The sequence below is a fragment of the Pteropus vampyrus genome, unplaced genomic scaffold (genome assembly GCF_000151845.1).
Source record: "Pteropus vampyrus isolate Shadow unplaced genomic scaffold, Pvam_2.0 Scaffold43, whole genome shotgun sequence".
Classification (NCBI taxonomy): Eukaryota; Metazoa; Chordata; class Mammalia; order Chiroptera; family Pteropodidae; genus Pteropus; species Pteropus vampyrus.
The window spans coordinates 1,169,004-1,195,319 of record NW_011888824.1 but is presented as its reverse complement, the minus strand read 5'-3'; the positions used below and the strand labels follow the sequence as shown (position 1 = coordinate 1,195,319).

At 36.8% G+C, this 26,316-nt stretch overlaps 1 protein-coding gene across 11 annotated transcripts in view; it reads right to left on the bottom strand.

The window, feature by feature from the left end:
* EPB41L2 (erythrocyte membrane protein band 4.1 like 2) overlaps window positions 1–26,316 on the bottom strand; it is a 203,574-nt gene that overhangs the window by 105,059 nt on the left and 72,199 nt on the right. For 10 of the 11 annotated variants that reach the window (XM_023529810.1, XM_023529815.1, XM_023529812.1 and 7 more), the window contains exons 2-3: window positions 2,266–2,750; window positions 1,365–1,577 (exon numbers count right to left, since the gene is read on the bottom strand). In XM_023529810.1, the coding sequence (XP_023385578.1) occupies window positions 1,365–1,577; window positions 2,266–2,736 (684 nt within the window). In that variant the 5' untranslated portion in view covers window positions 2,737–2,750. Of the gene's footprint in view, window positions 1–1,364; window positions 1,578–2,265; window positions 2,751–7,200; window positions 7,304–26,316 lie in introns of those variants that run through there. The other variant, XM_023529811.1, reaches the window with a different exon arrangement.

Genomic DNA, 26,316 nt, shown 5'->3' with positions numbered 1-26,316 from the left:
TTAAAAAAAATACATTTATACCATAAGGAACATTTTTCAGTCTTAAGGTTTGGTGATATAAAAAACTTTATAGAGATGACAGGGGCCTTTTCTAGGTTATTTAGGTAATCCTCTATATTCTATAAAGTCAGTTTCTGGGCCTCAGTTTGGCCCAAAGAGGTTGAGAAAATGACTCAAGGTTTTGTAACAAGTTATCATCAAGTTGATTCTCAAAATCTAGACTCCCTAACTTCGAGGGTAGGTAGGAAAAAACAAGGGACATGTGGTCAAATACAATGTAATTGAGTCAAGTTCAGAACACCACGCTATTGTTTTCCTATTGTCCCCGACGCCTACTGCTGAGACACACAATATTATTCTCTCTCTGAGCTTTAAGGATTTAAAATCCTCTTTTCCACTCCTTTTCTTGAAACTGAAATATCAGAATACTTATCACTACATGAGTAAGTAAAAAAAAAAAAAAAAGCTCTAGGTAACTAATACAAAAATAAAGGCAGGGACCATAAATCATTTTAGTAGCTCAGTGGTCAGGTTCATGACTTCCAGAGCCAAACAGCTGGGCTGGAATCCAGGCTCGACCACTACCTCTCTAAATTACTTAGCCTCTCCAAGCTGACATTTTCCATTGTAACATTGGGAGTATCCATAATACCACCTACCTCATATGGATTCTTATAAATATTACATGAGATAATCCATTCGAAGCTCTTCACATAGTTCTTCAGTAAACATCAGCTATTAGAATGTGTCATGTAAATAAAGTAATTTAGCTATGAAAAGCAATAAACCCTTTTGATTAACATAAAATTATAAGGTGCTAGACGTTTTTTAAAATTATATTGGTATAAATCAGCATCAGCGCTAATGAATTATATGTTTTGTGAATCATGAATGTTTTTTAATTAAAAATAAATAAATGAGCTAGATTTTAAGTCATTATCTATTTCAGGACAAAAGCACTTGGAGTTAAACTGCTGAAATTTTACGACTCTGAAATGTCAATCTAGGGCTATCATCTCTCCTCAAGTGAAATATTTTATAGCCACAGGTAATATTCACACTATGTATCATCTTTTCAAAACAGACACCAGACAACATACTTGACCAATGCACACTGGCAGAACATCAGCCCTGCTTCCCCTGGAACAGGGTCAGGAACTACTGTTTGGAATGGAAATGATGACCTCCTTCTATGTTTTCTTGTTTTGTTGTTTGTTTGTTTGTTTTTTAATGTAAAGTTGCGGCAAACTAATTTACAGGAACCAAAAATGTACTCATTATGCCACGCCACAAATGAAGGCAGACTATACCTCTGCTTTCATTCCACACATCAAGACAGATCTCCAATCAGCTCTCTGACTCACCTCCAGGTCACAACTGTACTCGGTACCATCTAGGAGGGTCACTTTACACTGAACAGTTTTGGTCTTCTTGGTGGCTTTTTGAGAGGCCTTCTCTCCTTTCAATTCATTGGTCTGCACTTCTTTTGTCTCCCTTTTCGCTGCAGCTTCTGATTTGTCTTCCTGTATTTCCTTTACCTTCTCCTCCTCTCTCTCTTTCCTTACTTCTTCAGCAGGCTGTTGATGAAAAAAATTAAGTTCATATTGAAGTTGACCCATTCGCAGAAGACAACACATTAAAAGGAAAATCCTTAGTAATAACAGTGATTGTTATAAACACTATAAGCCTAAAAAAGGCTTTAAATTTTTGCGAGAAAGGATATTCCCCCCACGTCTTCCTCCCCGCAATCCGCTGTCAATTTATCATTTTGCCATTTTGGTAATTTCAGCATTAAATGAGTAAAAGAAACTACATTTTGGCAACTGCAATTTAAACATCATTTCAAATAATACAATTCCCTATTATTCCATACCATGGCAAAATCTAAGTTTTGTTAGGAAACCAAAATGCACACACATATAAATCTATTTCTTCCTACTCACTGAACACTTAAAAAATCAAATCAAAGAGGTATTAAAGTACATACTGTTTAAAAGGAGAGATGGCAGGATTCTGAGAATATAAATTTTTTTATGGTGTGCACATATAGTGGATTTTTTGTTTTGCTTTATCGTTTTTGAAAATTTTAAAGGGAATAATAGGAGAAGACTGTGGTTAAACCATCTAAGACTCATGTTCTAGATAAAAGTTAAAGCAGTATCTTAATACAAGAAATCCAGAAATGATTCAAAGCAAACAAATTCTTTTTGTTACGTGGTTATACCATCAAGCTTTCATTTCCAGACAATCACTTCTCAAACATACCTGTGGCTCAGGACTGATCACTGAAGGTTTCTCTTCCTTGACATTAACCTTAATCACCTGCTGTTTCCTCTGAGCTGTTTCTTCAGCATCACCCTTGGCCTGCCTTTCTTCCTCAGGAAGAGATTCCTCTTTATCTAAAACCTGCTCTTCCACAACAGCTTGGGTAGGCTCTTTCTTATCTCCTCCATCTTTGGCCACTACTAAGTTATAGGACTTTTGCTTCTTAAGCCATGGGGGTATGAATCGAGAAATCCCCCTGCTCTCAGAAGGATCCTTCTCTCTCTTCTGGCGGCGTGGACTACTTCGGCTATCAACTGGTGGAGATGACTGGGAACCTTTTTCTTCCTCTGGATCAGATGACTGATTCTGCTGATTTTCTGCTACTTCTTTAGGTTTCTCCTTGGTTGCATCTGCTCCCAACTGGTCAGGTTCCTTCTTCACTTCCGACGCAGAGCCAACTTCAGTAGTCATGGTCACAGCTTATGCTGTAAACAAAACAAAATCATAACATGTTATTTTACAAACTCTCCCAGTTTTAGAGTTTGGAGGCAAAGGACAGGGTAATGAAGGATGGGAAGGGGAATGGTAGAGAGATGACGGGGAGAAAACACCTGTAGGGAAAGACGGTTCATAACCTCAAGAGAAAAATGGAGAGTGCTACTCTACTTTGAGAATTCTCTATCAGAATCAAAGAACCAAAACTAGCATCACAATGGAATTAATTCTGATTCTATACAGATAGCACTTAAAATCAAGAGCTCTAGAAAAAATGATTACTTTTATTTGGTTTCATCTAGCTATAAACAAAAATTCACCCCAAAAATCCATTTTTTAAAAGAAAATTACTTTTCTCTATACTTGGTATCCCTTACTCTCTAATACAAAGTGTTACTGATAATATTAGAAAGTATTGAGACACATTTCACTGCAATTTCACACATTAAAATGTTTGGTATAAAAAAATGTTAAATATTGGGTGCTTAATAGTGAGAAAATTAAATCTGCAATGTATTCTTTTTTGTTCCAACATTAAATCTCATAAATTATCATAACTATTCCAACGCAAAAGTTAGTCTTCTGGACAGGTACTCTCAAACGATGATCAAAGCTCCAATACTGCATCCCACCCAACCTCAGTTTTCTTTGAATATATGATTGTAAGAAAATATCTAGGGAACTCTGATCTGAACCAAATGAACACATTATAGGGATAAAAGAAAATTTAATAATTGATCCTATCACAACTAATGAAAACAAAATTGATATTAAATCTGAAAAGTAACTGGTTGTCTTCATTTTACACAAGCAAAGAGGGACTTCTAGAGCATAGCAGCACCACTGACATAAAAAAATAGGCAGGAAAGGCGGAGAGAGCATGCTCCCTCCTCTCTTAGCAATGATTAAAGTGCTCAAAGGCCTGGCATCCTCCCTGGCCAACGGGAAATTTCTCAGCTACCTTCTAAGTAGTACAAACCTGAATAGCTCAAAAAATAAAATACAGTTTTTTTTAAAGCTTCTTTGAAATATTCACATACCATAAAACTCACCCTTTTCCAATTATACAGTTAATGGTTTTGAGTACATTCATAAGGCTGTAAAACCATTACCACTATCTAATTCTAGAAATTTTTCATCACTCCAAAAAGAAATCCTACATCCATTAATACTCTCCATTCTTGACATACCACCACCCCAGCCCCTGGCAAACACTAATCTACTTCCAGTCTGTATGGATTGCTTATTCTGGACATGTTGAAGAAATGGAATCATACAACATATGGCATTTTCACTTAGCATGATGTTTTCAAAGTTCATCTATGTTGCAGCATGTATCAGTATTATACTCGTTTCTTAAAATATTATTCACCATCTTCTGCATAGTATGTCTGATAAGAGTCTAGTATCCATAATACATAAAGAACTCTACAACTCAGCAATAAGAAGAAAAATTTTTTTTAATGAGCAAAAGGATTTGGGTAGACATTTCTCCAAAGAAGAAAAACAGCCAATAAGCACTGGAAACAATGCTCAATGTCATCAGTCATTAGGGAAATGCAAATCAAAACCACCATGAGACACCACCATTTCACATATAATAGCATGGTATAATCAAAAAGACAGTAACAAGTATCGGTGAGGATGTGAAAAATTTGGAACTCTCAACATTGATGTAAAATGTAAAATGGCACAGCTACTTAAGAAAATAGCGTGGTCGCTCCTCTAAAAGTTAAACAAAGTTACCATGTGACCCAGCAATTCTACTCTTAGGTATTCAGCCAAGGGAAATAAAAACATATGTTCAGACGAAAACTTGAAAGAAATGTTCGTAACAGCATTATTCATAATAGCCAAAAATGGAAACAACCCAAATGCCCAACAACTGGTAAATGGATATACAAAATGTGGTCTATCCATACAACAGAATATTAAGCCATGAAAGGGAATGAAGTACTGATATATGCTGCCACATACAACCTTGAAAACATTATTTGGAGTCAAAAAAGTCAGAAATAAGAGGCCACACTGTTTAATCCATTTATGTAAAATTTCCAAAATAGGTAAATCCACAGAGACAAAGTGCATTAGTGGTTGCAAAGGGCTGGAAGGAGGGGAGAATAGGAAATGAATGCTCAAATGGGTAGAGGTTTCTTTGTGGGGTGATGAAATTGTTCTGGAATTAGACAGTGGTGATGGTTGTACAATCTTGTGAATATACTCAAAATCACTAAACCGCCATCTTGATAAGAAAAATTTAAATGTTATTCGTGTCTAATATGCAAGCATAAAAACATTCAGTCAGTCAGCCTATATTTAATGGGCTCCTACAATGTGCCCAGTACTGGGCATATGAATAAAGACAGTCTTGGGGGCAGGGAGGAGGGAGTACAGATAAGTCAAAAGCATGTTGCTTAAAAAGTACAGGACGTACACTTAACCCAGATTAGGAGAAGAGGGTCATTAGGCAAACTTTTCTACAGAAGTTGAGATTTGAGTTGCTTTAAAATGATGAAATCATCATTACTCAGGCAAGGAAGTCAGGATGGGAGGCATGTGCCAAGTATAGGGAAGTGTGCAAACATGAGAACATCCCTCCCATAGGAAACCACAAGTACTGAAAAACAATACACTGTACAAGTGAGGTGGGAGCTTCTGAGTGGCAGACAGGAGGGAAAGAGGAAGGTGAATAGTAAGCAGACCCCAGAACATTAAAGGTTTTGTGTGTTGTGCTAATAAAGGTCTGGAGGCTGATTTAAAGGTAGTAAGAAGGTACACGAACACTTTAAGTAGAGGAGCGACAGAATCAGATTCACGTTTCAGATAGCCCAGGCTATAAAGCACAGGATGAGAGAAAAGACTGAAATGGAAAGACATCCAGGAGGCTGCTGCAATAACCCAGGCATGAAATGATGATCTGTACTATGGCAGAAGCAGTGAGGTAAAGAATAACGAACGAATCTAATCTGCAGTGGCTCTACACCTGTGTGTAATATCAGATCACCAAACTTAAACATATTTTCATCAAACTGGGAAGTAAACATCACAGATAAAGCCAGGTGGGCTATCTAGGTTTTAGCCTGTTATACTGTGGAAAAATTATATCATCGATATTCCTGAAGATTAAAACCTGGCAAGTGATACTGAACACAGCTCAATATTAAACTATATTTGTTTTATATAGTTTTTGAATGAAAATATTAGTTCAATATAAACAAAAATGTGTAAGATATTAAAGCATTGCTTTCATTTAGGAAGAAATGGGGCAAATCTAATTTGTTAAGTCATTATACCAAACTAATATTATTATTAAGCTTTTTTTCCTAAGACCTGAGACGAAAGCTCAGACAGAATACAGTTGCCATTAATAAACCTAAGTTTTGGGATTTTGTTCTCAATTTATTTAAACTAAAAAAAAAAAAAAGGAAACGGTTCACCCATTTCTCCCACCTCACAAACCCCACAACTGGCGACCACCTTTATGAGCTTGGGTTTGCTTTTTTGGAAGATTCCACATAGTATGAGAAAGATCATATGGTATTTGTCTTTTTCTGACTTATTTCACATAGCATAATACCCTTGAGGTTATTCCATGTTGTCACAAATGTCAAAATTTCATTCTTTTTTCATGACTGAATAATATTCATATATACCTCACATTTTCTTTATCCTTTCATCCATAGATGGACAGACACTTAGGTTGTTTCCATATCTTGGCTATTGTAAATTATGCTGCGTTAAACATGGGGTACATATCTTTTCGAATTAGTGTTTTCATTTTCTACCAATAAATTTACCCAGAAGTAGAATTGTTGGCTTTCATATGGGAGTTTTATTTTTAATTTTTCGAGGAACCTCCACACTGTTTTCTATAGTGGCTGCATCACTATTAGGCAATAAAAATGCAAAATCATGTCTGCCAATAAGACCCTTACGTAAGTACTCAAACTGGCTCCATGTTGTACAGAAAACCTTTTTCTTTCTTTATTCCACGTACCATTTAAGTGGAGAATATTTTTTACATTAATCATGAAATGCCAAAGTTGATTGTTAGCATATAGTCTCTAATTAAATATTTGAGAGCTGATTAAATACCCTGGTAAAAATTAAAACAAAAATGTCATACTTGTCTAAGCTAATCAAGGTAATGGGTGCCCCTCTAATTACTTTGGCCATGAGAAATAAGCTGGAGACCAATCAACTAAAGCTGATTTTTGCTCAAAATATTTTATAAGCAATGAAATATAAAACTAAAGTTTTGATTATTGTGTTAAAAGTATTAATATTTGTATTTTAATCATAAGAGCTATTATTCACTGCTTACTGTGTCAGACATCGCACACATTAATTTCTACTCAAAACATCCTACAAGGTTGGATTACCCCCATTTTGCAGGTAATAAGCAGAGGAGCAGAAAATGGACCATACATCTGTTCTCACCTGCATTTCATAATGCAATCACAACTCTTCTGTTGTCCATAAAAAGGGAATCAACTTGTTCTTGGCTTAGTGCTCCAAGATTCGTGCCAGTCTGTGAAAAAGGCTACAGAATGACATGAATGTATCCTATCATTTATAATCATTAGCCCTATCCCTCCCCCAAATAAGAAATTTACAGATGAATTCCCATCGCAGAGAAAATCATATCTGAAGATTATCATTGGGCCATGTAATCGAAACTGAGCTAATGGACAAAAACTAAAGACAAGGTGCTAACACAGAGAGCAAGCCAGGAAGCCTCACAAAGCAGTACTCCTCAATCACTGCTGTATTTCCAACAGGTACGTTTTAAGTACCTCAGAGCTGTGGTGAGCGTGCAATAGAGTAAACAGACATTGAATTGTGATGCTGTACACCTGAAATTTATGTGATATTATATTAATCAATGTTGCCTCAATAAATGTAATAATAAAAAAATGAACCTCAGAGCTGAGCAGTACTGCCCATTCAAACGGAAGTTACAAGATAAAAAAACAATGGAAATGGCTAATTAGATTGTAAATACTCAACAATAAGGATAGATGTAAATATATGGAAATAAGTACATTCTTAAAATAGTTTCAAGAGCTCAACAAAGCTCGAACCTAAACACTACCTTCTTTGTTCATAAAATGGTTTCTTGAACAAATTACCACCATCAAGAAAACATGATTATAGCACATTCATGCACCGTAATTATCATGCCTATAATTCTACGAGTTTCAAAGATGGATAAGCCTTTAAACTCTGTCGCCCACTAAAATGGAAACTCCTGCAGTGGAACGCAATCTCTCCCACTAAAATAAAAGCTGCGATCTTTCTCTTTTTTTTTCACTGCTATGTTCTCAACACTTAGACTGGCACATAAGAGACATCTAATATTTACTGAAGGAGTATTGTGAAATCTGGTCTAATACCCTCATTTGATCTTATTAAAAAGGTAACTGAGGCTCAGAAAGACTTTATTTGCCTGAGATCACAGAGCTAGATGGGTAAAGACAAAACCAGAACTATGGTTTCCCAAACTTTAGTAATGCTCATTCCACTAAGCTTTAATTACAAATACTCAAAATCCATCATTAGTAAGTTATATAACATACTAAGTAAAGATCTTTCTACTTATCAACCAAAAAGAACACTGCTGTGAACAGCCAGTCCATTAGACAAGCATGTGGTTTTGACACAATTACCATATTGGCATGCTCCATCTGGGTTGATAAAAGTGTTCATTTATTGTAACAGCTCCATGAGAAAAAGCATGAGTCATTTAACACGCAACCAAGCAGAAAACCATCATCAATAGAGGTTCAGCACCGGTTAGGTAAGGAACTGTGTTCTATGAAACCATTCTTTTTTTAAAAAGAAGGTAAATTCCAAGGTGCTATCTCTATCACAAGCCTAACCTATCTACCCAATAATATTATGCTACTGAAAAACACTGGCCCTTTATCTGAGTACTATAGCAAGCAAAGCAAAGCAAACAGATACACAACTACAGACACTCATACAAAGAATTTCAAGCAAGGGGTTCATGCTAATTACTGGATCCAAACGTTTCCTTAAGACCGTGAGAGAACCAGGCTACTACGAACCCTCACTGTTAACAAAATCCCTGAGCAGGGAACAGTGTGGGTGCTGCTGCCCGCTGAGTGGCTCCCATCCTCTGCTGAGATCATGAGCAATGAGAGATCTTTGATTTCTACCCACAGAGCTCAGTTCATTACTTATGGGCTCAAGATTTACAAAATGAGAAAGTATGCTTTCCTAAACTTCAAAAATGGTGAGGGGATAGAGCGGCCTTCCCTTGAACTCGGAGGACAAAAACTGTGCAACAAATAAAACCTAAATAATACTGGCAATGTGCGCACAGTTCCAACATGGTCATTTTCTAGGTCTCGCAAAACTTGTTTTCCTCTGCTGTTGTGACTGGGTAGAGGACATGTAGAGCAGCTCGCTAATACCCCCGAGTACTTCCTACGTTCATCTCCCTAAATACCCTGTACCCAAGACAAGGTCTTTCAAGACTCCACTACCTGCCCTTAAAGCATTAAATGTGAGAAAAAAAAAAATAATACAGCACCAGAAATATAGAAATGATTCAGCAGCTACTTAACTCTACTTAGGACATAACAAGAGTGATGCTTATCAAATATATCCAGCATGTAAATGGAAGGGAGAAGGGATGAGGAGGACAGGGAGGAAAAAGAAATATCTGGAGAGGGAGAAGGAATAACAAAAACAGGCCAACTTAGAGCAGAATGTAAGTAATTCTTCTCCCTAGTAGGTTTATTTATCTCTAGTGTCAGAAGGTCTAGAAAATATTATATCCCATATTCAAATAAGTACAGAGAGATCCCAAAGGGACTATCTGTTAGTTCATATTATCTCTTTGATAAACAATAGTTTGGAAATAATCCAATGCTGCCCACCCTAGTTATCTTTATAATGCACTGTATCACTTGTTTTTTGTTTTTTGTTTTTAAAGGAAAAGGGACCTATAGGAGAGAAAGAACTATTTTTATAAAGATATAAAAGCTAGCATCTGGTTTAAATTAAACCCACATATACAAAAGGTATGAACTGTAGTCCTTTGCTAGTTCAAGTCTAGGCAGGATCATGTTACATTCAGAGCATGTATTTCTTCCACCCGTTCTTCTTTTTAACAGAATCCAAATTTCGTTCAGCTTTTCTCTCTCCTCCACATGCATGCCAAAAGAGGCTGCCTCTAAGTTGGGTTCCAGGGTAGGTTCCACTGGACTAAGGCCATCATGGTAGTCCCCCTCCCCAGGCCAAGAAGACATGGAGAAAGTATGTTGGTGGGCTTCTGGGAAAAGGTTCCTCTCTCTTTACAAGAGCCACAAGGAAGAGAAGGCCCCTCTTCTGCCTCTGAGCATTGTACACATGACTCCCAGAAATGCTGCTTCCATCTTGAACAATCCATGAGGGAAGAAAGCCTGAGGAAAAGAGACACACAGTAGAGGGCACTGACAAGACTATCACAGAGAAGAGGACCAGCCCCTGAGCACGCCATACATGGCCAGGTCCTACTATGTTATGTGAGACAGCATACTCCCATATGGTTCAAACGATTGATCCAGGGGTTTCAGTTATCCGCAGCCACTATTAGCCCCCACATATCATGTTCTGACACATGCCTTGGTAAATAAGCCCTAAGAAATTGGGAGCATATACGGAACTATCTCAGGTAAATATTATTCCCCACTGGATTATGGCCCTCATACCTAAGAGCCATGGTTGTCTAAATGTTCAGTTTTTCCCAGATGCTCAATTTTTAAAACTCTATTTTCTGAATTAGTGAGATAAACCATTTTTTATTCTAAAAACTCTAAGAATGAAACAAACAAAAAATCTTAAGAGTTCACAGTTTAAGATTCCTTTTTATAAGTTTGGAGAGGAGGGTGTATGAAAGTCAAGGCCTAATTTTCAATAAATGTCTAATTCTAGTAACACCAAAGATAAGTGCTAACAATCTTATTTGTTAAAAGCAAGTCTCTGCTGCTCTCATTAAGAATTAGGTCAAGAAAGAAATTTGTGCCAAAGTCTTTTCCACAAGCAGCTAGGGTCATCCCAGAAACACTCTTTCCTGAAGTAAGAACTCAATAATGAGAGGCCATGAATGAATTAAAGATCCCAATACTGAACATCAATATTCTCATAAGCAAAACATAAACCTTGTCATATTCGGCACTCCAATAGCACACACTAATAGAGGTGATAGTGACATCCAGAACTCTGTCAGCTCTTCATCATCGATCATACTGAGTTGTGTGATCAGAAATATTGAACTGAATTTGCTCAAATTTCTTCTTCCAAATGGGGTCCCAAATTTTGCAATGGCCAGAACTTTCTGTGTGGAGCTAACTAATCTTTGGGTAAAATAACATGGTGGTTTGGAGATCAAGTCTGAGGACCAAATGCCAGGATTAGAATTCTAGCTCTGTCACTCACTAGTCATATAACATGAACAAGTTATTCAGCCTTGCTGAATTTGTTTCCTCATAAGCAAAACACAGATATATGTACTCACTAGCGGCTCTAAGGATTAAATTAGATGTTATAAAGTGCCTGATACGTAATAAATTCATACTAAATGGTGTGCCGATGCCATCAAATACGGATTCTGTGAAAAAAGGAACTATGTCCATTTTTTTCACTAAAAATTATAATAGTAATAGTAGTTAATAGTAAGCACAACCTAATAAATTACAATAATAATAAATGATCATATCAGCTATCTGTTGAGCACTATTCTAGAGACTTTGTGTGTAGCAATTCCTTTCATCTTCACAACCCTTTCAGGAATAACTAAAATTATTCCCATGTTACAGATGAAGGTAAAAAAGTAAATAAACGACTTTCACAAAACCACACAACCAGTAAATGGAAGAGCCAGGATTTGAACTGAAGTTGTCCGCTCGAGAGCTTATTCAATAGTGCCACCAATCCCAAACAACATCAGTATTATATAACCAGCATCTAGCATAATACCTGACAGTTCATTAGTTGAAAAAGTAAAAATTATTAAACTATTACTACATTTGTGGCTTTATAATCATTAATAACATGTTCTGAGCCCCCCACAATAAATTTCACTGACCTTCAGGATGTGGGTTGTGTCTGTATCTGAGCCTTTTTCAAAACAAATGTTTCCTGAGTACTTCCATAGCATATGAACCAGACACCAGCAACACAGAGGAAAGAATCCCTGCTCTCAGTCTCGTGGGGGACAGAAGCAGCAAGATTAGCATTAATACAAAGTCAAATAGCTTGTCACTAATTCAGAAATTTTTGGTAATTTACATTCAGAAATCACTACCAGTTTGAAAAGCTGACACAGTTTTCCTAAAGACTAACACTGTCATCTCTTCAGGAAGTTGCACGATGGTCCTTCATTGGACACGGTGGTTAAACACTCATAAAATACAAATAGACACCATGCTTTTTCAAGAGCACTTAATTCTCATTCTCAATTGTATTTGCTCTCTAGCTGAATTCAAGTAACTTGAACAAAAAGCCAAATAAAATAGTACTGATTATAAATTTCCTCAACATCAAAAATTCAAAACTAATTTCATTTCTAAATTGGCTAGGCTGACCAATCCCCAACAAGGGGGGAAAAAAAAGTAGCTAAATGATGAGCATAGAATTAACAGAAAAACAAATACAAGGGACACAAACACATTAAAAGATGCTCACCACACTCACAGTAAAAGAAATACAAGCTAGAGGCTCAGAATGGAAAAACCCAAAAGCTTAATCATGTAATCACTGAACATGGCTATAAGAACAGAGGCATTTGCAGGTAGAAGAGTAAATTGGTGCAGACCCAATGGAAGTCAATTTGTCAACAGCTATCAAAATTCCAAGTGTGTACACCCTCTAAACCAGTAATCCTACTTGTGAGACTATATCCCACAGATACAGAAACAGGGAAGGATGTAGAAGAATTAAAGTGATTATAGGAAATGGTGAATGACACTGGGCAAGTGAGGTACAGAGGTACAGATACAGGAGACAAAGTTTTTACTGAGCAGAAGTTTATACAAACTGAAGCACTTAAATACTTTATTAGGAGGACAATATTTATGCATTAAGATCTCTAATGCATTAAGTGAACCCAGCTTGGTTGGTCTGCTTCCTCGGAAATCACCCAAATGCCACAACTGCCATAAGCCCTGTCACACAGCTCTGGCCACACAAATGAACTGTATAGGTATAAAAGCCTTCCAGCCCAGCAGTAGCATTAAGAGTCTAAAATAAAATTGAGTTCCTGGCAGCATTTGATATTTAAGACTGTCTCTACATCCTCAAAGAAATAGACTTCTGTAGCCTCCAACTGAGCATACTTCACATACCCATCCTTAACCCTGTACAGACTGCTCTAAGTAGGAAAAGCTTTTAGAGGAGACAGATATCTTTTTTTAAAGTATATCGATTCTGACAGAGAAAACAAGTCTGACAGAGAAAGACAAATACCATGATTTCACTTATATGTAGAATCTAAAAAAAAAAAAAAGATAGAAAATCAAAACAGAAAAAATATAAACAAAACTTTACTAAATTTTAAAACACATAAAGTTCCTCAGAAAACCTTGCTAGTTTTTTATCCTTTTTCCCCTCAGTGTGGAGGTGACAAAAAGGCATCTTCTGCTAACAGTACTATTGATACACATGCGCCAAGCCAAAAAGATTACTCCTAGTTTTTGCTGGAAAAGTATGAACAGGGCACTTGGATATAAACTTCTTTGAAAGTTGAGGACACTTTTAAAAGAGAAAAAATGGGAAGATTCTTATTAAATTTCTAAGCTGGTCATACCTAAACATTCCAAATCTCTGGCAGCAGCTTCTCCCACATTTATAGGCAAAAGCAGGAACAAACTTGGTCTGACAAGCACAAGAAATGTCACGTTTCCTGTCCACACCTTTTCCCTGTCCCACATCTGTTCCTATGCTCACATGAAGAGGGCGAAACTTTTGTGCAGATTAGTAACTACATGTTCCTAGCCCAGTATTATGCATCCGGTGGCTCCCTGATAAATGTCTTTTGTGATGTTCCTAGCATTCTGGGAACATTTACTTGGACCACCCTCATATAATGTTCTATACAAAAGAAAAATACACTGTGCAGTTTCTTCCAGTGACATCATAACCAGACTCAAAACAGAGCTAAGCCAACTCCAACAATCGCATGTTCATAAAATACATTCCAGGGAGAATGCTTTTCCTGAGTTCATCCTACAACTACCTTCAACATGGGATTCTTACCCAGCCTCATCATAAAAATGCACCTGGTATCACGTGGTGATCTACAACCAGTTTAATACTATTTCTGTGTGAATCAAACTCAATTTTTTAGCTAAAAAATACCAGTGGTTCAGGAGGCTTTTCTCAAATAAGCTAATGACAAATCCACCAAGGTTAACTGCACAGGATAAATGCACAGGCTGCAGACGCTGCATTTTAATAGGTCATAAGACAAAAGCTTGTCAAAGTCAATCAACGCCCCATACTATGACAAGGCCACCAAGCCGGAGCCTACACTGATCTCACGCTTTCAAATCCTCTTCTCCGTAAGCTTTGGACCGCTGCAGTCGACAGGCATAAATATCTAAATCTTGTCATAAAATATAATTCACTTTTTAAATTTTGGTCATTAGCTCTTCTGCTATTTTAAATATTTACAGCACTACCAAGAGAGTTATGCCAATGTATAGCATCTATTCTTAAAATAGGAGACGATAAATTGAATGATTTTTCTAGCTTAGCTAAGCAGATCCAAATGTTGACGCCAGTTCTCTGGTTGGTCAGCAGAAGGTGCGTTGCAGATTCTAAACATATGGACCCTCCAAGCCTGGTGTGATAAAAACAACTTTCTCTGGGTAGGAAAAGCTGCAACTACAATGGAATTACAGACATGCCATTTGGAATGTTTAAGACCTTTTTTTTTTTTAAGTATTTCTAATCAGTATTAGTTTAGCTCAAAAATACTTCACTTAGTAAGTGCTTCAAATAACTACTTTTTTAGGTGGTGCTGGCTAGGATAAGTTTTTATTTCAACTAAATATATTTCCTTTTTTTGGAAGTAAGATTCTCAAAATTTAAACATCTGTAAACATGATTTTGTATAGGAAACTGCTAGAAAAGATGGCAGCCTTCGAATTCTGAGTTCATCAAAAAACTCAAGCAAACTCAATGTCAAAATTTACTTTTCCCTTTCCCATCTTTTGTTGTGATCCAGCTATCATGTCAAACTACATGTCATCAGTATATCATATAATGTGGTATGACTGGCTATCCAAATCATCACCATCATCTCCACAGTTAGTTATTCCCACACGCAAGTTGCCAGTAATTTAAGGAGGCAAAAAGGGGGCTTAAAAACAGAAAACAAACTCCCAACTACACACGCTCCCCGCTAAAATACCTGGTAAGTATTTTGGTTGTACAAGAGCCTTCTCTGTGGTGTCAACAACAAAGAAGACACAGAGATCATCTGGCGATCATGGTATTGCCTTTCATTTTGTTAGAAAGTAGAGTCAAACACAGTTCCTTATTAAAAGGAGACAGATTGGTAGACCATATCAAGAAAAATCATTAAGACAGTATTTTCTACGTCAGGCTGAGCAACATGATGAGTTTTCACACATCTTCAATGTAACAACAGATTAAATATTCAGTAAAAGAAGATATTGAGACCTATCCTTACTCAACTAATATTTAGAGTGTGACACTATCAAAACAATATACAAATTTTGATAATCAAAAGGGCCCCTAATTTGCAGATGCTAAAAATGTCAATTCAAATCTCTGCCAGCTTATTTCAATCAGTACAACTTCTTTTAATCAATTGAGTTAGCGTGAAAGTGAAGCATCTTACAAATTAATTAAATTCACATCTGTCATCCTTTAACATGTTAAAAAACATAACTGAACACTATTAACCTTACATATACTTCTCTGTAATTCAGGAATAAACAACTTTCTTATATATGTATATCTACCACAGAATAAGTCAGTTGTAAAACAGCAGGACAAATGTATAAAATAAAGCAACTAGCTTCATTACTCTCATAGGTCAAACCTAAAAAGGCAATTATGTTAAAGATGACCTGACAAAATTCAACATTTTCCTAGGAAAATGCAAACAAGTGGTCTAAACTAAACTCTAAACACACACACACACACACACACACACACACACACACACACACACACACGAATTTTTTTCCACAGGGCTTGGTTCAAATATAACTGAACATATTCCCTTGCCAATCACTGTACATACCCAGATGCCATCTACTCTATACATCAGCATTTTCCAAATTTTCACTCCCCTGTATACTGACACTCTCAAAGGCAAGCTTCCTTCAAAAGCAAAACAATCAGACATATACCATAAAACCTAGTTGCTACAACAGAAATTTCCTAAAAATCTCCCCCTTGAAATACATACACAGCTTTTAAGTACATGGAGCCCGCTGTCTGCTGTTCTCTGCCATTAGAAGACTGTGGAAAGCTGATGGAAATCCAGTCTGCAAAAGCTTAATGAGCAAGACCAGCCCCACCCAGGCCAGACCCTGCTGGAGAAGGGCATGCTCAGTAGAAAAGCCCAGCTTGATTCCAAGTTACTTCATTCCTCAGCTAGAAAATTCACATGGGTCAAAGAAAAAGTCATCTTCCTGCTGCCTGCTCTACCCATTAAGTGAAGAAAGCTCACATAAAGAATAGTTTTAATGACACAACTGTAATTCTATAATAATTTTTATAATTCTACTATTGCTGAAAATTTTTTCAGTTTTTATAGGCATGTTTTTTGCTTTGAATACAAAGTGAATACAAAAACAAATGAATACAAATACGTACAGAAGCAATGGAAATGTAAAGTCACAGAGGAAAATAAATTAATTAGAAGATTCAGGTCAGAGAGGTCTGAAAAACAACTAATCTTCCTTAATTCTACAATACTAACCACCACCCTTAAATGTCCACAATTTAATAGATATTTACATTGCAAATCAGGAGCAAGACAGACACTGGATCTGCATGCATTTGTACAAGTTTGCCTTGCTACCACATCGCTCTCCTATCAAGCAGTTCCTCAGTCAGTGAATATTATATGTTCAAGTTCACCTACAGTAAGGTCTTTTAAAAATAAGAAAAAGAGGTTTTTTTTTTTAATTACAAAGAAAACACTTTAGATATTTACATAAATAAGATATCACCTGTATTAACTAACAGAGAAAGGGTAAGTTTTGCTTTATAGGGAACTTAGTGAAAAAATGGCTCTGAAGAAATTAATATCTGTCAAACGAACGACAACAAACAAACAAACAAACAAACAAGTCAAATATAATGAAAGGAAACTTCAATAACCACAAAAATTCTGATAAGTTTTTAGTAGAGCCAATTTTATTCAAGTATCATCTTTTATTTAGATTATGGTCTTCTTACTTTTTAAATGTTAAATGTATTTTTAAATAAATACTGCAGTACATGGCAGATTTATTTCAATATACTGGGAAAAATACTGACTTCAAATGTTTTTCTGCAATGTGTTAACTCCATGGAAGCCAGAAGTCTCAGAACTACTGAAAGAACTGGATCCAGTGAAGTTGATACTGGCAGATCTCTACAATCCATCCCAGATCTTTCTCGTTACCCCTGTGCCTCCTGCCAACACCCCTACTGCTACCAACTAAATTGTATCCCGCCCCAAAATGTGTACGTTGAAGCACTAACTTCCAATATGACGGTGTTTGGAGATGGGACTTATGAGAGATAATTAGATTTAGATGAGGTTATAAGGCTTGCGACCATCATGATGGAATCAGTGCCCCATGTAAGAAAAAAACACCGGAGAGCTTGCTCTTTCTCTCTTGCCTCACCGTGTGAGGACAAAGAGAGAAGGCAGCCATCCGCAAGCCAGAAAAGCAGCCCTCGTCAAAAAATGACCACACTGTGATCTTGGACTTCCAGCCTCCAGAACTGTGAGCAAATTTGTCAGTTAAGCCACCCAGTCTGTGGTATTTTATTGTGGCAGCCCAAGCCAACTAAGGCACCTACTTTCTTAATTATGAAACCCAATGCTACTGTGCTCAAGCTCCTCTGCTGCCTTCAATATAAAATATCCTGCTTATAAGAAGACATCTGAATCTCGTTCAAACAAAGGTTAAGGGAATTAAGGTTGCGTTTTGTGGCACTATGATTTGGAAACAGAACGAACCATCAATAAGTGGATAAAAAGAGAACCCGGAGAATTTAAATGAGTTTCCAAACTCATATACCCAATAAATGGCAGAGCTAGAATGTCTACTGATTTGGTCTGTCTTCACAGCCAGTGCTAGTGACGATGGTGGCAGAGTGGTGAGTACAGCTGCCTCCCAAATGCACTTTTCCACCAATGCTGCATTATCTCTGTTTTAACATCCTTGTTTTCCAGATGAGTAAATGGAACCCAATGAAGTGAAATAACTTGTGTAAGATTACTCAGTGGGTTACTGGCAGAGAAATATACACAACAGGTCCAGTGTCATTTAAATTATTCATTTCCAGTAAGATTTTAAATGCATTAAAGTGCACCAAATACACTGGTTGAAACATGCACAAATGTTTGAATATAAAAAATTATTAATAAGAATTTATACCTATTACATCTGTCTGGGGAAGATCATAAATAGCCATGTTTTGATACTATCTTATTACTCCACTAAAAAGAAATTTGATGTTTCTCTTAAGAACACTATTTTAAGTATTTAAGGGAGTTGGTTGAGGTGAGAGTGGGAATATTTTTCTTATAATTGTATATGTGAGTTTGTATATAATTAGAATTTTATCTTAAACCCAGTATCATAATTTCTTGACTTTCTAAAATTTCCCTACCTCCTGTTTCATGGAGATGAAAAAAAAAAAAAAGTAATTGAATAAGATATAAAGAACCTAATAATCTGATGGGTCACTCTTATCTCCAAAATCAAACTCTGTGCAGAAAATAAAGTTACATAAAGACAATGAAGAAAACAGCCTTTCAGTCTTTAATCATCTAGCCTCTACCTGAGACAATCATCATCTGTCACACCAGAAAAAAAATAGCACACAGAATTTTCTGAAATAACCTAAAAAGTACAAAAGAAAACCCATTTTTTATTCTCCTTATTTTACAGAGAATCCAGTTTTCCCATCTACCAATCATCATGCAAGACTATACTTCCTGAACAAACATGGAGAAAAGTTTTGACTCTTTCAATCTGGATGAACTTGAATTGGCCTATAAAATTTTCTAACAGCCCACATTTCACAGGATCATTGCTATCTGATGTCAGCAAAAAGAAAAAAAAAACTGCACTAGTTCCATGGCTTTTATGTATAAGCTCTCTTTTGACCACACACCACCACGGTTTAACTTCTCTCAGGCTCTAAATCCAGAATAATTTGTACAACTGCTCATAAGTCATTTGCAAAGTTCCTTCCCTACCCCATCTTTAAAAATGTAACATTAGAAAGTACTATAGATTTATAAAACTGAGAAAGAAACATGCTGTATGACCCCAGTTTATAGCTGGTTTGGTAAGAGAGTGGGAACGGGTACGGGGCAGGAAAAATAAAGGAGTGGTAGTTGGGAATCTATAATCAAAAAGTTAGTGATTCAAAACTATCTAAAGGTGTTAGGACAAAGTCATAACAAATTTCTTTCTTTCTTTTTTTTTTAACTACAAAAGTCAGGAGCATCACTATTAGAATTACATATTAAGACCAGTAATCCAGCATTTACTTTAAAATGTATTATTTTCATTACACGTTTAAGAAATATTTGCTGAGTTTCTCTTGTGCACCAGACACTGGTCTAAGCCCTTACCACTAGAAGGTTCTTCCTCATGCCAGCCCTCAGAGAAGTCATAGTCAGGCAGGGAAGACAGACACAAAAATACACCACATGTGATAAGGGCTATAACAGAGGTACAGCAAAATGGACAACTCCCTTGGGGAGATCAAGGAAAGTATCATATGTTCACAGTGTTTAGGCTCATTCACCTCTCATTTTAAATGAACAAATGCTACTGCTAACTTGATGACACCCACCTTGCCTTAGGGATTAAAGAAATAAAATGAAAGCACCTATAGCAAAGCCCATTACATTCAAAGCAGAAACAAAGATCTTGGTAAGACCTGTGCAAGACCCGTGCAACGCCCTACATATGACTGACCAAAATGGGGGTTTTGTAGAATAAAAAAATATAGAGCCCAGAGAGATCTCAGCATTCATGTACCTCTAGCCCTAGCCTTTCACAGATGAGGCCAGAAGTTAGGTTACTTGTCCAGGTTATACAGTAAATCCTGGTAGTAGATATAGTAGTAGAACTCAGTCAGGCTAGATGTCAGACTCTAATAATTCCATAGCCTTTCCGTAAAAAGACTGCCCTGCCTGGACGAAAAAGAACGGAAAAAGATACTGTTAAGGAGAAAACAGGAAATAGAGGCCCTTTATGGCTGTCCAAGGGCCAGAGAGAACAAAGAGCCCTGAGACGAGGCATCCAGCAGACCTCAAAATCTCCCGAGCTCTGCCCCACCCTCTGGACCCAAGAAAAACCCTACACCCTCCCACTCCCCCCAAATTATAAGTTTCCAAAAATAAAGAGGTCATTGCCAAGAAATTATCTACTCTTCCCAATGTGAATGAACATTAAATTTATACTCAAACAGTCTGGATAGATCCCATGTTGCCACTTGGTTAACTAAGTCTATAAAAAGAAGGTACCAGCAGATAACTTGCCCATATAAATGGGACTGCTGTGAGGATTACAGGGGAAACACCATGATGGCTACTGGCAAAGTGCAAAATGCTAAATGAATGCAAGTTACTATTAAATATAGAATTTGAATGGTCAAAAAATTCATCTAGGCTTTCCTCTAAAAATGGTTCAATGTATCATTATGTTTACCTTTATTTAAAAACAAACATTAATATATAGTAATCTCCTACCAGTTCTATTTATCTATTTTTTTCCCCTCAACTAGTGGAAGGAAAACTGTTTCCCTACCCTAATCTACCCTATCATTTCTTTTCTTTTCTCTCCTTTCCTTTAAAAGGACCCCCACTATCCAAGAGGCCCTACTAGAACCATATAGACAGCAAATATGTCAACGCAAGGCTCTTGTCAAAAAACGTGTTGTATATAGTTGAACACAGCTTCTACCAGGGCAAGGGGGGGAATGTTAAGATGTGTGGAATAAGTAGTGCGCAGCTGCACATCATGCCCTGGGGAGGTCCGACCCCATCTGGGGCCCTCTCCTCACCTCACCAGCATCACAGCCTTACTTCTGCCTGATGTATGCCATCTGCATGGTTTGGGCACTTGTTTGAGAACCCAGTGTACTTCTAGTCCTTCTCAACTTTATTAGCTCCATAATTTGAAACTGCAGCTCTACTCATTTATTCCTGTAGCTTCCCCTTTAAAACCTAACTCTCCAAATCTGAATTAATTTCTTAATCCACAGCCCCGAGCCACCCAAAACAGTAAACAAAGAATATCCAACATACTCACCATAGCCTTTGCCTATGAGATCTTGATTTTAATTCTGTACTTTTGGGTTTTGCTATGATTCTTTCATCCAATGAGGAATTGCTCTTTGTTTATTGAGGAGGATATACAGACCTGCATGAAACTTATCTCTAGAACTGTAAGAACAGGGTACTTAAATAACTGCACTACAAAGAGAATAAGAACTAGAATATAGGCATGAACAATTCAACAGTAACTGATTTGGTGAGGGAAGAATGCTTCCCAATGTGACATCTGAGCTGACCTTGATGGATAAGAAGGAGCTTACTGGGCCAATTGTAAGGGGGTATAAGGACACTCCTCACCATGGGAACAGTAAGTGAAGGGCACGGAATCATAAAAGATAATTGCGATGTAGAGAACGGTAAGTACCTCATCTGCCTGGAACACAGGGTGGGGAGAAGAGGGGGTGGGACAAGGGAGGCAGCCAAATAATGAGAGACCAATATGCTAAGCACAGATGTTTTAACTCTATCGTGTAGGCAATGGAAAATAATATTAATTTGGTATTTCTGGAGGATTACTTTGGAAGTCATGTGAGAACAAGTGACACAATGAAAGGAAACTGATTAAGATGACGCTCCAGTGATGCAGGAAATAGCAGCTAGACTAACACAGACGCAACAAAGATGTAAAGGAAGAGATGAAGTCAATTAATATTTAGTGGGTAAAAGAGGGAATGATAATGAATTGTGGAAGTAGTGGAGAAAAAAGTTCCCAGGTTCCTGGTAGTCAAAGGTCAGAAAGTGGTGCCAATAACCTAGACAGAGATTTCCAAAAAGAGTAGGTAGGACACAGGGATGAAAGAAGTGCACGCTTCTAGTTTTACTGCATTTGGACTTAAGTAACTATGTGACAACTAAGTGGAAAAGCAGGATGGTTGGAGATGTGTGTCTGAACAACAGAGTCTGGGTTTCCATGCTAAGATTTGGAACTACTTCATCAATGAGTGTTATTTGAAGCTATGGAAGTAGATGCTACCCCAGGCAAACAGAGTAAGAAAAATGCTCATAAGAAATCCCTAAGTAAAGAGCAAGAAACTTATAAAGGAGGCTGGGAAGATTAGCATGGGAGAAAAAAAACAGCAAACCAAAAAAGTTTGGTTTTTGGTTTGGACTCTTTTGGTTTTTGGACTCTTCTCTCACCAAGAGAGAAGAGTCCAGATAGGATGAGTGGACAATGGGGCCAAAGGCAGGTTGCTTCAGGCACCAATAAAGTGTTAAGTATCATGAAAAGATTGCTGGGAATGTCTAAGCGCAAGTTCACTGGATAGTGCCAGGAAAAAACCAATAGGATACAAAAAAATAACATTTGAGAAGGGTGTGAGATAAGTGTAAAATAATCAAGTTTAGCGATGAAGAAAAAGCTAGAGAAGAGGGAAGTAATACAAGAAGTTCAAGGTTGCGGGAAGATGTTTTCTTTGGTACGGGCTTTTGGTGGGAGAGACTACGGGAGAGAAGTTCAAGATACAAAAGAGAAAAAGGAAAATGGATGTCAGGTAGTTCAGAAGAGATAGAAGATAAAGGGTCAAAACCACAGGAAAAGGGTTTACCCTGGGTCAGCAGGAGAATACCTCTACTCCAGACTCCAAAGTGAAGGTAGTTAGAAATACACATGAGCTGGGAGAAGAGGGGCTTTAAAAAAACTAGAAAGAAAGGAGTGCATCTGAAGCCCTGTTCTCCATCCCAAATAGTTTTGATAACTTTGGAGCATTTAAAGGAGAAAAAAAAAAATTGAGGAGAAAAGGGAAATTTTGAGAGAAAATATTGCCAATCTCCTAGGATATAATCAAGTGATAATTCTCTTGGCATTTGTGTCAACATGATTCAGAACAGGTGAAACTACATAATTTTCAACATGAAAAGTCATTGGTGTTTTAAACTTTTCAAACTTTGTTTAGGGTTCCCTGCATAATCTACCTTCTAATAGACCAACCTGATTTGTAAATCAATATCTATTAAATTACTCAGAAGAATATAACCAAATCAATACTATTTTGATATCAATATAAAGGCAAAAAAGAAGTTAAAAAATAATTCACTGAAATCTCAAGGTTTAGAGAGGTGTTCTGTTTTAATCACAGTGCGTGCCAGAGGCTTAACTAAATGCATTTTATAAGATACAGTAACTATAACTGTAATCCCTATTCTCAAACTGTGAAGGCTGTGTCTCAATAAAATGCCAGTTTAAAAGACAAGACAATGAAGACCACCGTCACCACCAGAATCCCATAAGAATATCTGAAAGGTTATAAAACAAAACTCCTTTTATAGAGTTGAATCCTTTCCAGGGTGGGCCTTTAAGGCATTCTGACAGTGCACACAAATACTATCTCTGGAACAAAACCAAAAAGGCACAGCTGCAAGACATCTTCCACTGAAGTTGTAACTGACTCAATAGCTGTTGTTCCTTAGAGCAAGAGCGTCTGTAAAAGCCAGAAGCAGAGCTATTTTCCCCTGCAAACTGCTTAGTGGAACCACTTTCTCCTGAGCCAAATTGTAGCTTTATTAAAAAGCTAAAATGGACAGCATGGCCAGTATAACTTCATAATAAATTTGCAAAAGAAAGTATAAATAAAACTTGAAAAAAGTACCTATATATGGTTTTCATTAAGAAAAATCCCCAACAATCCTGAAATACATGGAGATGCACATTTTTTAAAAATTACAATCCATTACCATCACAAACAGGAAATTTGGATTTGCCTTAGAATTTTTTTTCCCAAACCTCTAAGGAGTAACAGTGACCAAAAAAAAAAAAAAAAAAAAAAACCTTAGATGATTAGTATCAGTATGCTCAATGCTGATGTATTTTGAACAACTTATAATATCTGGATATTTATAACAGCTAAGAATAAAAAAGTCAAAGACGTTCTGAAATCAATTATGAATAACTCCAACATAAGAAAAACAATCCAGGTAACCAAATCAATGCTTCATTTGTGATGATTTCCCTGCTGTAGTTTTGACTATGTTTCTATAGCAACACCAACAAATACTCTTATGCAAATACTTCTGCAGCCAAGATGAAAACCAATAACCACTTCTCTAGTTCTTTTCTATCATGGCTTCCAACAACAACAAAAAAAATCAGCCTTCCTAAACTTCATTCCAGAAACTCCAAAACCTAAGGCTTAAATATATAACAGTTGCAGTTAACCACCTGAGACATTCTCAAAATTTTCAGAAGGGAAGTTAATGACAAAGAAGGTATAATTCCGTTACCTCTTTGATTAAAACTCATTCTGAACAACAACAAAAAAGACAATAGAGGGAAAGAAAGTAATTACTCACAAGTGACTTACTTGGGAAATTATCTAAATTCTAGAGAAAGAGAACACGGAGAACTCTGTGCCAAAATATAAAGAATTTAATTTTCTAAAGCTAAAAGATTAGCAAATTTCTCTTAAGTTTTAGACATGCTTTCAAAATCTTTTGTTGGTGCTATTGTTTTAAAGCAAACAAAATATCTTACTCATAGTAATAGGCATCCCTATTTTGTGAGCAAGCTCTCTGCTTTACAAACATTCTTATTTATGCCTCAAAACATCTCTGCACAGCAAGAATTATAAGTTCATGCTATACATGAATAAAATGAGGCTCAGAGAAACAAAATAACAAGACGACGATGAAGAAGAAACAGAAGAAGAAGAATGGAATGTAAAACAACATAGTAGTTAATTGTCCTGAAGTTAAAACAAACCTGAAATTTGGATCTTGGCTTAACTCCCTAACAACTAAGTATGAGGTAGATACCTGAGATTTGAATCCAATTCTACATTATTTGAAATCTGTTCTTGATATTACACCATGATGCTGTGGAATCTCCCAGTTACATTTCACCAAACTCCAAAGGGCAGCCTTTACATAACCAGTCTCCCCTACCCATGCTCCATCTGCACATGGACTCTATACATGAGGACTTTACTCAACTGTTTCTACTCTAATACAATAAATTTTTCTCAAAAATATGTTTTAGAAATACGTAAGGAAAATTATGAAATACAACTGAAAATTCTGCATCTTTCTATCTTTCAAACATACACATACATCAATAGGTACTGGCATTTAATGGCTAGATATACCACACCATGCCTTTCTCCATGGCACTGAGAACCATTTGCGGAGACCAGAGAAGTACAAAATGAAAAGCAAACCCTGTAAACTTGTGAGTCAACTATAAATGCATTTAAAAAAAAAAAAAAAAGTACATGTCTATGGGTACTACGAACACATACCAGATTTATCAAAACAGTACTGATTTCATATATTCTGTCTGACCGTCCCCTTAAGGAAATTAACACATCCCAGATCACACCTTTTTTTTTTTTAAAGCAAGATAAGATAACATACTCATCAGATTTAAGGGTTTGGAACTCAGAGATAATTGTGGGCTAGAGTAGTATAAGTAGAAGAAACTTGAACAGAATTTGCAAGAGAAGTTAGATTGTCCTCGGTGGGAAGAAACAGAAACATTCAAGACAGGTGGAACTGCCCTTGGGCAGAGTGAAGCAGCAAGACGCACAAGATGTTCTGGGAGATCTAGGGAGCAGGAAGTGGTGAATGGCACAGTGAGTTGACCATTATCACTGGATCAGTCACATACAAAGAGAAATTAGAGGTATGGCTGAAATCTGATGGCCGGAAAAATTGTCGAGGGCTTCGAAGGCCAGGATAAGGACTTTGGGCTAAAGAAAATAGATGAGCTCTTCTCAAGATTATTGCGGGGGATAACAGCTTTACTGAGATACCATACAAGTCATTTAAGTAGACAATTCAATGGTTTTTATATAGTTAGTTGTGCAACCATCACCATGAACAATCACGGAACATCTTCATCTCAACCCAAAAAGAAAACCCAAACATCCTAACTCATTGTATGAGGCCTGATACCAAAGCCAAATGAAGATGTCAGAATAAAGAAAACTACAGACCAATGTCACTAATGAATCTAGAGGCCAAAGTCCTCTGGACTTCATCAGAATTTAAGACATTTGTGA